This window comes from Mastigoproctus giganteus, chromosome 10, assembly GCF_048544385.1.
Source record: "Mastigoproctus giganteus isolate SK-2022 chromosome 10, ASM4854438v1, whole genome shotgun sequence".
Lineage (NCBI taxonomy): Eukaryota > Metazoa > Arthropoda > Arachnida > Uropygi > Thelyphonidae > Mastigoproctus > Mastigoproctus giganteus.
In genome coordinates this window covers 24,421,442-24,434,669 of record NC_143584.1, presented here as the reverse complement: position 1 = coordinate 24,434,669, position 13,228 = coordinate 24,421,442, and the positions used below count along the sequence as shown (strand labels likewise).

Sequence of the window (13,228 nt, the reverse complement as noted above, 5' to 3'; positions counted from 1 at the left end):
AAAGCTTGCCACTCATCAGAGGCCCTTGTCCCCTCGCAACAGTGACAGTGTACCTACTGCTTATATTCCATATTATCCAGGCGTCTCAGACCAGATTTCTAAGATTCTGTGTGAGTACTGCATGAAATGCATACAACTTCCTGGCAGGAATCTACGATCTCTGGTCTTCAGATTAAAAATGCCCATTGCCCCCCTCTTATGCAGCAGTATTGTATACCGAATTACTTGCCACAATTGTGGTAGCTGCTATGTAGGGGAAAGCTCCAGACATCTTCAAGACTGCCTTGTAAAACATGACAGATCCATCTGCCTGGGTGACTCTGAACACTGCAATTGCAGAACATTTTTGGTCAATTCATCATGACCTCAACCCCAGGCGTGATAGTGAGGTGATCGATCAATCTCGACACTGCTATCACCGCCTGTGGTTAATCTCTAAATATATCCAGCTGTCACAAAGCTTTAAATCGCAGTAGAGGTACAAGACCAGGGCTGACATCTGGTGAGTATGGGCTTGGCACACACCCAGGGTCCTGAGCTGGATATCATCATTTTTCTCTTTCTTGATGATTCCTTTTGACTCTCTCTCTCTCTCTCTCTCTCAGGGTAACTCAGGAATTTTTTTGACTGGTGCAGCATAAGCTCAGGCTTCCTTGCACCATATGGCTAATAATAATAAGACTACACCCAATTTTGGAGTCAGTAGTGTTGAAACATGACAAATGCTGGCAGCAATCCCATATGCATGCCATGCACCAATAACATTCGCCTCATCTGGCCTAGTGAATGACTGAGCACTCGCTCATGTACACGCTCTCCAAGTCATCTTCTCAAGTACAGCATATTTAGTACGATTTATTCCAATTTCTAACGTATATCATGTTTACATTTCTGTATGTACTTGCTGAAGGAGTTTGTTACTCCAAAAGCTACTTGTCGTATTAAAAAACTTATTAAATTTAGTTAGTTACTGCTTCCACTGGCTCTGATGTATTCTCTTCTTCTGGTAACAACCTCTTGGCATTGAAGGGTTGCTGGCTCTAGATCAGACTTAATAGACCTCACTTGAAAATGTTCAATAAAACTTAAGTGACGAAACTCATACCATCACTAATTTGTTCAGTTCAGCAGGGTTGTAGAATAATCTTAAAATTCTGGGTATCACAGGAATAATTATAAAAAAGCAGAAAAGAATGAAATATCAAAAATAAAAATATTCTAAATTTCACATGTGCTATTTCATAATACACATTAATGAACGTTGATTACCTGATCAAATAATGTATCTATTGATTGCCCTACAGGTTTCTGATGAAGAATGGCTTCTACTATCTGTGGCTGATTAAACAGTACAGCTCTGTGAAGTAATGGAAGTCCATCTCCCTAAATTAAAAAAAAAAACAATCAACAAGGGAAAAAACAGGAAAATATATAAAAATTGATTTTAACGGGAAGATCTATCAATGGACCTTGTCTTATATTATTCAGGCAATAGCTTGATTAAAGGACGGGAGACAACAGTGTAATCATAAATGGGTATTCTTCAAAAGAGATTGTAATAGCAAGTGGGGTTGCTTGGACCTCCCTCCCCCTCTCTCTTTTTTATCTTCCTAAATGATACTGATGAGGGAAAGCTGTCAAAGTTTACTGACAACTTCAAGGTTGGAAGGGTGGTTAATGATCAGAACCTTCTTCAAAAGGATTTCGACCAAATGCAAGTATGGTCTGAAAAATGGCAGCTGAAGTTTAATGCTATTAAATTCAAAGTACACTAGACTCCCGCTAGTCCGAACTAATTGGGACCGAGCCCTGTTCGGATTAGCAGAATTTCGGATTAGCCGAATAACTGCAATAATGCAGAAGCAAGCAGTAAAACAGGTCTGGTTTATTAAGGAATGAATGTATAGTAATCCTACTAGTGTTTGTATGCGAGCGTAACACACCGGAAGTAAACCCCCCCTCCACGCTATGACTAATTGCACGCGACATTGTGCATTAAACGTGAATGTTTATATCTTCGCTCTACATTACATTTTATAGTTTAGTTTAGTTCAGTCTGCTGCCACAATGGCCATGAAATGGAAACACACAACGTGTACGCTGAAAGATAAGCTGGAAGTTTCGAAAAGGCTGGACAAGGGGGAAAGTGCAACGAAATTAGCAATAGAGTTTGGAGTGGGCAAGGCCACAGTAACTGACTGGAAAAAAAACCGCGCAAAGATCGAGCAGTTTTGTACCTCTACTTCAGAAAAATCAGTTGAAAATCGACAAACAGTAAGGCCCTCAACGTTTGACAAGCTTGATGAAGCCTTATTCAAGTGGTTCACTCAGGAAAGAGGAAGGGGAACACCCCTAAGTGAACCTCTTGTTACAGAAAAGGCCATTCATCTCAACAAACTAATGAAAGGTGATGAATCATTTAGTGCGAGTACCGGTTGGTTTGATCGCTGGAAGAAGCGCCATGGGATTCACCAGCTAACGATCACCGGGGAGCAATTATCAGCTGATCATGCTGCAGCAGAGAAATATTTGGGCGAGTTCGCTGATTTGGTATCACATTATTCACCTCAGCAGATATATAACGCTGATGAGACAAGTTTAAATTTTAAGGCTTTGCCCACAAAAAATCTAGCATCTCAACAAGAAATGCGTGCCCCAGGTTTTAAAATGAATAAGGAGCGAGTGACGTTGATAGCTTGTAGTAATGCTTCAGGAAATCACAAGCTACCTTTGATGATGATCGGTAAATCAGCGAAGCTGAGAGCTTTTAAAAATATGAACATTAACAATCTTCCAGTTCATTATAAAAGTCAAAAAAAAGCTTGGATGAATAGACAGCTTTTCATTGAGTGGTTTCATAATCAATTTGTCCCAGCAGTGAAACGTTTCAGCAATGAAAATGATTTGCCACCTCGTGCCATTCTCCTCATAGACAATGCGCCGTCCCACCCAGACGTTTACGAGTTGACATCAGGGGATATAAAGGCAGCTTTTTTACCACCTAATGTAACACCGTTATTACAGCCCATGGACCAGGGGTGTTACAGTCTATCAATCTTGCATACAGAAAGAAATATCTTAGGTCCTTGATAGAAGATAACACCAATTCACTTTCTTTACATGAGAAAATGAAACAAGTGAACTTAAAAGATGTTGTATATTGGGTTGCTGGTGGGAGGGTGTAACCGAGCAGTCCATACAAAGATCATGGAAGAAATTATGGCCCTCTCTCAGCTTTGTCGATAGCTCTGACGAAAACAATGACATAGAACAATTAATTCAGCTCGTACAGGAAATTCCCGGGTGCGAGGAAGCAATAGAATCTGACGTTTACGAGTGGATTGCAGCGGATGGAATAGGTCATGAAAACCTGTGGGATGAGGACATCGTGGCAGCTGTCACCCAAGAAGACTCCAAGCAGAATGATGACGGGAGTGATGACGAGCCCGGTGTTTCTGCGGAACAACTTGTGTCGCACACATACGCGACAGCGGCCCTTGACCTCACTTTATGCTACTTAGAACAACATCCCAGCGCTACACCGGCAGACTACATGTTTATGAAGCGGTGGTGAAACATAGCATCATCTAGCCGATTTTCATCGTTACGTCAAAAGAAACTAACAGAGTTTGTTACTTCTGAAAAATGACTCCTGTTTTGGTGTGTAAGTATAGATCTGTAATTTTAATAGGCCATGTCAAACACTGATTTATTAATTTTGTATTAGTACAGTACTACAATAAAATACAATTGTTTTGTGGAATTCTAAATGTTTTTGTACCATTAATGCCATTTAAATTTAACTGGAAAATACAAAAAACGTATATTTTGCGAACTAAAAAATTTCCTCTCCGCCGACTGAAACGTGTTCGGATTAGGCGGATGTTCGGATTAGCGGGAGTCCACTGTACTGCACTTAGAGAACAGAAATCCAGGAGTAATTTATAGATTAGGGAAAAAGAAATTAAAGGATGTACTGAATGAGAAAAGCTTGGAGATTATGAGATAAAGATGAAGTTCAACATGCAATGTAAACAAGCAGCAAGAAAAGCACATGTCTATCTGCTATTTATCAAAATTTTGAAAGTAAAGAGTAGGAGGTCATTATCCTTCTCTATAAGATGATGTTGTAATCACACTTGGTACCCAACATCTGGAAGCCATATCTAAAGAATGATATAGAATTTCTTGAGGTGCAAAGAAAGGCAAATAGATCGGAGAAGGATGTTAAGCATTATCCCTACAGAATGGCTTAGAAGATATGATCTGAAGAGCTTAGCAATCAGACACCTTGGCAAGGGGTGTTCATTGAGATGTATAAGGTCCTGAGGGATTAGTAAAATGGACTACAACACAACTACAAAATCTTAAGGCAGAACAACAATTCCATATCTAAAGAATGATATAGAATTTCTTGAGGTGCAAAGAAAGGCAAATAGATCGGAGAAGGATGTTAAGCATTATCCCTACAGAATGGCTTAGAAGATATGATCTGAAGAACTTAGCACCTTGGCAAGGGGTGTTCATTGAGATGTATAAGGTCCTGAGGGATTAGTAAAATGGACTACAACACAACTACAAAATCTTAAGGCAGAACAACAAAAAAAAGTCCTTATGGAGGACTTTTCAGGTAGTGTGTTGTGGAATGTTGAAATAGATTGTCTGCAAGTGTGGCCATGATAGAGTTTGGCAAAATTTAAGAAAGAATTGGACAGCACTTTTTGATGGGAGGTTCCCCACCAGCAGATGCAGAATAAGTTTGCTTCCTTGAATCACTATGTCATTTTAATACTAATATACAGAGTGATTATAAAGTATATTATTATTATAAATGTTATGTTATTAACATTAAATAAAAGTATGTTATTATAAATTATGTGATTATAAATTATGGGAGGATAGTATTATATTATGTAACCATTTTCCTATAATAGAATACTCTCCCCTATAAAGTGGTTAACATAATTTCCAATCACCCTCCATAAAATTCAGCAGCACAATACAGCCTTAGATAGTAATGTGCTATATGAAAAGGGCATATGTACTAGCATTAGCATTAGCATTAGTAGAGGCATTTGATGCAAGAAAGCAAGCTTATGCAGCATCAGCCAAAAAAAAAAAAAAAAAAAAGTAACATAAATAAATAAAAATAACCACTTCCACTTCACCCCTCTGTTCGTTCGAAATACCTGTCCAGCTGAGCCTTAAACTTATTTAGGCTATCAACTTCCACGACAAGGGATGGAAGTCTGTTCCACCCACCAACCACCCGCTGGCTAAAGGCAAATTTCCGCACATCTATCCTACATCTGTCTTTCCTCAATTTGAATTTATGCCCTCTCAGGTGATTTTTCTGAGCTAGAGGAAGAATCCCATCAGCATTGAGCATGCTCAAACCATTCAAGGCTTTGTACACCTCTATCAGATCACCCCGCTGGTGCCTAGTTTCCAGACACTGTAATTTGCAAAACTTAAGCCTTTCTTCGTAAGAGAACCCCTTTGTCCCATTCACCAATCTAGTTGCCCTTCTCTGTACTCGTTCCAGCAGCTCTACATCCTTCCTGAAATGAGGCCTCCAGGCCTGTATACAGTACTCTAGGTGTGGCCTGACCATTGCCTTATACAAGGGAATAATCACCTCCTTATCCCTGCTAGAAAAATTCCTATATATCATTGACAATACACCATGAGCTACTCTTGCAGCTCGTCTGCACTGCTCAGAGAACTTCATATCTGCCTGCACCACCACCTCCAGGTCCCTTTCATTCTCTACCACTGTCAGTGTAGTACCACAGAGTTGATACGTTGCTCTGGGGTTGCTGTTTCCCATATGTAGTACTTTACATTTGTCAATGTTAAACTTCATTTGCCACCTCGAAGCCCATCTGCTCAACCTTTCCAAATCCTGTTGCAGCAGCATAGTGTCAGTAGTGTCCTTGACAACCCTGCCAACCTTCGTATCGTCTGCAAACTTGGACATTAAGCCTGATATACCATCATCAATATCATTTATAAATACAGAAAACAATAAAGGCCCCAATACTGAACCCTGAGGGACTCCACTAATAACATTAGTCCACGATGAGCAGTGTCCATTGATTACCACTCTCTGTCTTCTCCCCCTCAACCACCCCTTTATCCATAGCAGCAACTTGCCTCCAATGCCACACTGCTCCAATTTGTGCAGCAGTCTTCCATGTGCAACAGTATCAAAAGCCTTTCTAAGATCCAAGTATATAATATCAAAGTTATTCCCTGCATCCAGTTCTTTTGTGACTGCATCATAGTATCCAATCAAATTGGTCAGGCAAGACTTCCCCTTAACAAAACCATGCTGTGTCCTAGCTATAACTGAAGTCTTGTCTAGATGATCCTGCAGTGCTTCTTTCACCAGTGCCTCCATTAATTTTCCGGGAACAGAAGTTAAACTCACAGGTCTATAATTACTTGTGTCAGCCTTTGATCCCCCTTTGTGAATTGGGGTCACATTTGCACATCTCCAGTCAATGGGTACCTCCCCTGAGTCCAAGGAAGCTCTCATAATTATGGCTAAGGGTTTGCTTACCTCCTTTGCTGCCTCCTTTAATATAACTGGATAGATCCCATCCACCCCAGGTGCCTTTCTTGTGTTTATCTTCAACAATTTCTCCTCCACTTTGCTCTCAGTTATTACAAGATTCTCTAGCTTACTGCTAGAGTTGAATACACCTCTGGCATTCCCCTCGCTGAATAACTCCTCATGTGTGAATGTCGATGCAAAATATTCATTTAGTTTATTAGCTACCCGAGCAGGGTCATCAACAGTTGACCCATCGATCTCAAGTGGACCAATCTGATTCATCCCCTTCCTTCTAGAGTTTACATAAGTAAAGAACTCTTTGCTGTTTTTCTTCGCATCCCTTGCCAAGGATCTCTCGTAATCTGCCTTCGCCTGCCTAACCTCCTTTGTAACTTGGTTACAGATCAACTTGTATCTATCATAGGCGTCCGTGTCACGTGTTAATTTGTATGTATCCCATGCATTTTTCTTCTCTGCCATATGCCTCATTAGTTCATCTGACAACCATTTAGGCCTAAACCTTGAACAATATTTCTTAGTTGGTATGTAAAGCCTAGTAGCTTCCACGATAAGTTCTTTGAATGCTTCCCATTTTGAATTTGCTGTTGGCAATATCATCAGTTGATCCCACTGTATAGAATTTAAATACTGTCTCAGTCCATTGTAGTCGCCTTTACGAAAGCAATACCCCTTCCCTTTACCCCTAATGGTAGTTACCTCTTTGAGTAACTCCCACTTCAGCACACTGTGATCACTGCCACCAAGTGGGTCATTTATCTGCAGATTCTTAATGCATGAAGAATCACTACTGATAATCAAATCAAGAGTATTACTCCCTCTAGTTGCCTCCCGAACATGCTGATGTAGAAAACAATCATCCAATAAATCCACAAAAGCCTTGCTACTGTGTGAGTGACCAGCCCCCAAATTCCAGTCAATATCTGGGAAATTAAAATCCCCCATTATAAGACTCTCTGATTTACTGGCCCACTATTTCTCCGAACAGTTTCTTATTATACTCATCAGAGTCATTAGGCCTATAGCACACTCCTACTCTCAATTTTGATCTCCCAATGCTTATGTCACACCAAACTGACTCGACAGTGCACTGTCCAGCGATGTCGACTGGCTTCACTTCCTTGGATTTTATGTGTTTTTTAACTAATAGCATAACCCCTCCTCCCTTCCTATCCTGTCTATCCTTTCTGTAGACATTGTACTCCCCAAATTCCAGTTCTGCATTTCTTATATCTGTGTGACACCACGTCTCTGAAATCCCCACAATATCTGCCTTTGATGTTTTGAGCAATACCTCAAATTCATCAAATTTATTTACTAAACTCCTAGCATTGGTGTACACACAAGTATACATGCACCTGTTCTTTTTCTTAGCTACCCTAACACAACCCATGTGTTTACTTGTACCCCAATGATTCCCAGCAGTCTCTGAAATATCCTCCATCTTATTTTCCAGGCTGCGGCTCATTCCAATAGAAGCAGTGCAAGAATCACTTTCACCTCTGCCAGTGGCTACTGTTAATCTATTACTAACAACATATCAGCAGATCAAAATAAGCTTTCAGCAGACAGCTGCTGATACATTTCAGTTAACTGAATTTTGCTTAACTGGCATTCAATGGACAATGCCATTAGTTCAAATAAGTGGAGTTTTTCGGAGTTAGCAAGTTGGAAAGCAGTGAGTAAGTTAGTAGTCGAGAGAAGTCGTGGTTGGGAGTTGTAGTTAGTTGCAAATATGTGGGCAAGTAAGTGGAGTTTTTCGGAGTTAGCAAGTTGGAAAGCAGTGAGTAAGTTAGTAGTCGAGAGAAGTCGTGGTTGGGAGTTGTAGTTAGTTGCAAATATGTGGGCAAGTAAGTGGAGTTTTTCGGAGTTAGCAAGTTGGAAAGCAGTGAGTAAGTTAGTAGTCGAGAGAAGTCGTGGTTGGGAGTTGTAGTTAGTTGCAAATATGTAACCAATAGTTCAAAGAGAGTAGATAAATTTATAGTAAGTGGGCCGTTTAGTATGAATAGGTCACATTAAAGTGAGTTTGGTCGAGGAGAATCTTGGATAATAACAAGGAATCTGATGTGGAAGCTATTAAAGAAAGTGCCGGAAGATCAAGGAGCTGGCCCAAAAACTCGGAGAAATGAAAGTTATTTTAAGTACTGTTTCGTATTATTATTCCTGGTCAAGGAAATAATCCAAAAAAAGGGAGAAAGGCATTCTGAAATCCTAACTGTGATAAATTTGACTAGCCTAGGAGGTAGCTGGATAATCAAATTGGATGTCGTAAAGAACTATATATAATTCAATTTAGAATGAGATATAGAACGGACTTGTTGAAATTGTCTATCCCAGTGGGGGAACATCTGTAATATGGAAAAGTTTTCTTGTGATAAATTTTGTATGTATTTAAGTCATGCTAAATTTTCTAGCTAAATAAATAAATTGCCTGGAATTTTGTTAACGCATTCAGAGGCCCCAGGATAACTTGTAGTTACCAGATAAAATTAATGTAGATGAAAAAAATTGTGTATAAATAAGTAACTACCATATTTCCCCATGTAAGACGCTCCCATGTATAAGACGCACCTTAATTTTGGGGCCCGAAATTTGAAAAAAAAATGTATTACATAGAGTTATTGAACTCAAATTTTAGTCATCATAAAATTCATACAACTCATCACTGTCAAAACTCCCATCCATTAGCTTGTCCTCATCTGTGTCTGATGACGAATCACTGTCTTCATATATTGCCTCGTTCTCAGTTCCATCTATGGCATTTGAAATTTCTCCTATAGTTGGTTTCTTCACTCTTCCTGCTAGTGTCAAATTGTCCCCAGAAGACTTCATCCATTGGTTCCATTTGTCTCTCATGGCAGCTTTGAAGGGTTTGTTAATGCTGACATCAAGTGGTTGGAGCTGGGATGGCAAGCCTCCAGGTATGACGGCGTTTTGTTTTTTGCTCTGCAGCAATCTTCTTTGTATTTTTTGTTATGTGTGCCCTGAACTGATCAAGCACCAATAGGGCAGGTTTGCGTAAGAGCCCACCTGGTCTCCTGCTCCAAACTTTCTCAAACCAGATCTTCATCCCATCCTGATCCATCCAACCCTTGTCATGAACGTGGACAATCACTCCTCGAGGAATGTCTTCTTTTGCATCGTTTTGCATTTGAAAATCAGCATAGGAGGCAGCTTGGTTCCGTCGGCACAACAAGCTAGAACAACTGTATAATGGCTCTTTTCGTGTCCACTTGTCTTCACAGTTAGTTTTCACCCCCTTCTTATCAACAGTTCTGTTACTTGGGACATCAAATTGAAGGGGGACTTTGTCCATATTTGCAATCTGTCCCAACTCAAACTGATGTGTCTTCCGACATTGAATGACAAAACGATGAAATTCAAGGACCTTCTGCTCATAGCTTTCAGGCATCTTTTGGGCAAGTCTGGTGCGTGTACGCATGCTTAGTCCATTCTGTTTCATGAACCTGAAGCACCAATTACTTTACAATTATAAAAATTGTGTCCTCCTTTGAAATCAGTAACTTCTTTTTCATCAGCAATTCTTCTTGCCTCATGGACACAGGAATTCCAATTGCCCTTTGCTCCTCAATCCATATCTTCAATTCCTTCTCTAAATCAGGCCATTTTTCTGACTTGCCTCTCGTGGCCTTCTTCTGCCATGGTGTTTTCAGTAGGGTTTCTTCTTCCCGTAGCCAGTCTCGGATTGTTTTCTCAGTTGGAGGAGGACCAAACTTACGTTCAGCAGCACGATTTCCATTCACTTTTGCAAACTGGATCACTTTTAACTTGAATTCAGCACTGTACGAAAATCTTTTCTGAGCCATTTCTGGGCAGAACGTGGCAAAATGTAACCTAATGTACCGGTAACAAGTGCGAAACAATGAGCGCAAAGACAACAAGCGTGAAAAAGCGGGAAATGCAAGTAAAAAAAAAAAATCTACAACCACTGTATAAGACGCACCCAGTTTTTAGACCCCAAATTTTTCGAAAAAAGGTGCATCTTATACATGGGGAAATACGGTAATTATTTATATATAATAGTACACTGAAGAAGGAGTGTACGCCTACAATTGACATGCCTATTAAGAAAGGAAGTCATACAACTGGTTATTATAATATTAAATTGGGCAAAAAAAAAAAAAAAAACCAAACAGAAACTATAGAAAATTAGGAGACCTAAAATATGTTAATGACTTACTTATCAAGCAACAAAAGCCAAGCAAAAAAAAAAAAAAAAAAAACTTAGTATAATAAAGAAAAATATACAGAAAGTGGGTCTTCACATAAACACAATTAAAACTAAAATAATGAGAAATAACACAAATAGTTTTACAAAGCTATACATAGAGAGCATACAGAGGGAATTAAAAATAGAGGAAAAGAAGAAGGAAAAAAACACCCGAAATCCTCAGTAGAAGGAACAAAATATGGAAAGCAAAACACAAGCCTAAAAATGAAAGTAAAATTATTTAATATTTTAATTAAAATAACACTTACCTATGTGGGAGAAACATGGATGAGCAGAAAAACAAGAGAGGATGATTAGACTGATGGGGAGAACAGAAGTTTAAGAAAAATAATGAGAGTACACTGGAGAGAAAAAATACTAACCAAAGAAATAAGACAGACAACAAGACAACAGTACATCTCACATGCCATAAAACAGAAAAGGTGATGGTTGCAATTCATTTTAAGATACCATAAAAACAGTAACATAAGAATAGTAGTGAAGTGGAGAACTAATGATGGGATAACAAAAAAAGGTAGACCAAGGACAACCTGACAGAGGTTGTCAATAAATGTTAGCTGAATAAGTGATTGCCATTCTTGGTCTGTTAATGAACTTCATTTCCAGAAAAAAAGAGAGGAGAGCTAGAATTGGCAATGGATAAAGAGAAATGGAAGCAGTCTGTCAAAGTCTCAGGTAACAAATGTCACAGCAGGTATAAGTAATAAGTAAGAATGATGTTTATTAGCTTGGTACCAAGTGGAAAATGGAAACCTTTCAGGTAAGCTAAAATGTTGCCATTTACAAATCAGCTTGGGAAATAGAAGTCATAAGGGGGCAAGGTCTGGTCTATTAAGGAGTGGAGAACTGTCTAGGAAACTAAACTCACTATAACATTGTTCACCCATGGGACAATATTATAGTGAAGTATACTGTGGAAAAATTTTAGACATTTTTCCACAATAGAATGCAAATAATTCCTTCTATATGGGGGGGGGGGAAATTACACTTATCAGAAGACTTAGATTGTTTTTAATGGCAAGATATACAAGAAATGGAATTACATATACAAGTATGTAATTCCATTATGGATTTGCTTTTGTTTATTTCTTGTTAGTGAACTGCAATAAATTATTATATATGATTACTTACTTTAGGTCTACCATCCCAGGACAAATTTGATTCAAATATACCAGCAGAATTAGAGAAGAAAGATAATTTGTTAAATGTGGCTAAATCTCCAACCTCTACTGCTTTAGCAACCTTGGAAATATGATTCTACAAATACAATAAATAAATAATAAAATAAATCAGTAATTACGATTAAAAAATTCCAATGACTGAATTATGTTAGTCACAAAAACATTGAAAAGTAATCTTAAATGGCTGTTTATCATAGCTCATGGTGTATTGTCGATGATATATAGGAATTTTTCTAGCAGGGATAAGGAGGTGATTATTCCCTTGTATAAGGCAATGGTCAGGCCACACCTAGAGTACTGTATACAGGTTTGGAGGCCTCATTTCAAGAAGGATGTAGAGATGCTGGAATGAGTACAGAGAAGGGCAACAAGATTAGTGAATGGAACAAAGGGGTGCTCTTACGAAGAAAGGCTTAAGTTTTGCAAATTACAGTGTCTGGAGACTAGGCACCAGCGAGGTGATCTGATAGAGGTGTATAAAGCCTTGAATGGTTTGAGCATGCTCAATGCTGATGGGATTCTTCCTCTTGCTCAGAATAATCACCTGAGAGGGCATAAATTCAAACCGAGGAAAGACAGATGTAGGATAGACGTGAGGAAATTTGCCTTTAGCCAGCGGGTGGTTGGTTGGTGGAACAGACTGCCATCCAGGGCTCCCACTCCTGGGTTTTTCCACCCAGATCTGGGTTTTTTGATTGTCATCTGGGTTGATAGGTTTTTTTCACAAAAATATCTCGTTATCTGGGTTTTTTCGGTAATTTTTAATTTTAAGTCAAAATTTATTTTTATTTCTTGTAAATACAATAAAATTTAATACATTTAATAACAGTTTACAATTCTCTTAATTTTATATTCTAACAATACTGATCATAATTTGTAATATCTCAAGTGCTTGTACAAAATACTACAAATGTAAAAGGATTTCAAAGTTTTCGCAGGGTTCTACACTATGAAATTACGCTTACATGTTCATACATGTAAGCATACATGATCGTGTTACTAACATGTATGCGCAGCCTATTGAGCAGGCGGAAGGCGGTCTTTACTGCACAGTCTTTCGTGATCGTTTGTGGTATTATTGCATTATTTGGTGTGATTTTTACATTTATGCGTGTACTACATACAGTGATATAATAAATTTAAATTGTAGTGACTATTTCTATTTTATGTTAATGGATTAGTGATTTATTTTTTATTTTATAGAACATTTTAAATAAG

At 38.7% G+C, this 13,228-nt stretch overlaps 1 protein-coding gene across 3 annotated transcripts in view; it reads right to left on the bottom strand.

The window, feature by feature from the left end:
• LOC150078876 (uncharacterized) overlaps window positions 1-13,228 on the bottom strand; it is a 203,973-nt gene that overhangs the window by 30,036 nt on the left and 160,709 nt on the right. For 2 of the 3 annotated variants that reach the window (XM_090382404.1, XM_090382405.1), the window contains 2 exons: window positions 11,961-12,086; window positions 1,270-1,383 (listed from right to left, as the gene is read on the bottom strand). In XM_090382404.1, the coding sequence (XP_090238530.1) occupies window positions 1,270-1,383; window positions 11,961-12,086 (240 nt within the window). The remainder of the gene's footprint in view (window positions 1-1,269; window positions 1,384-11,960; window positions 12,087-13,228) is intronic. The other variant, XM_090382406.1, reaches the window with a different exon arrangement.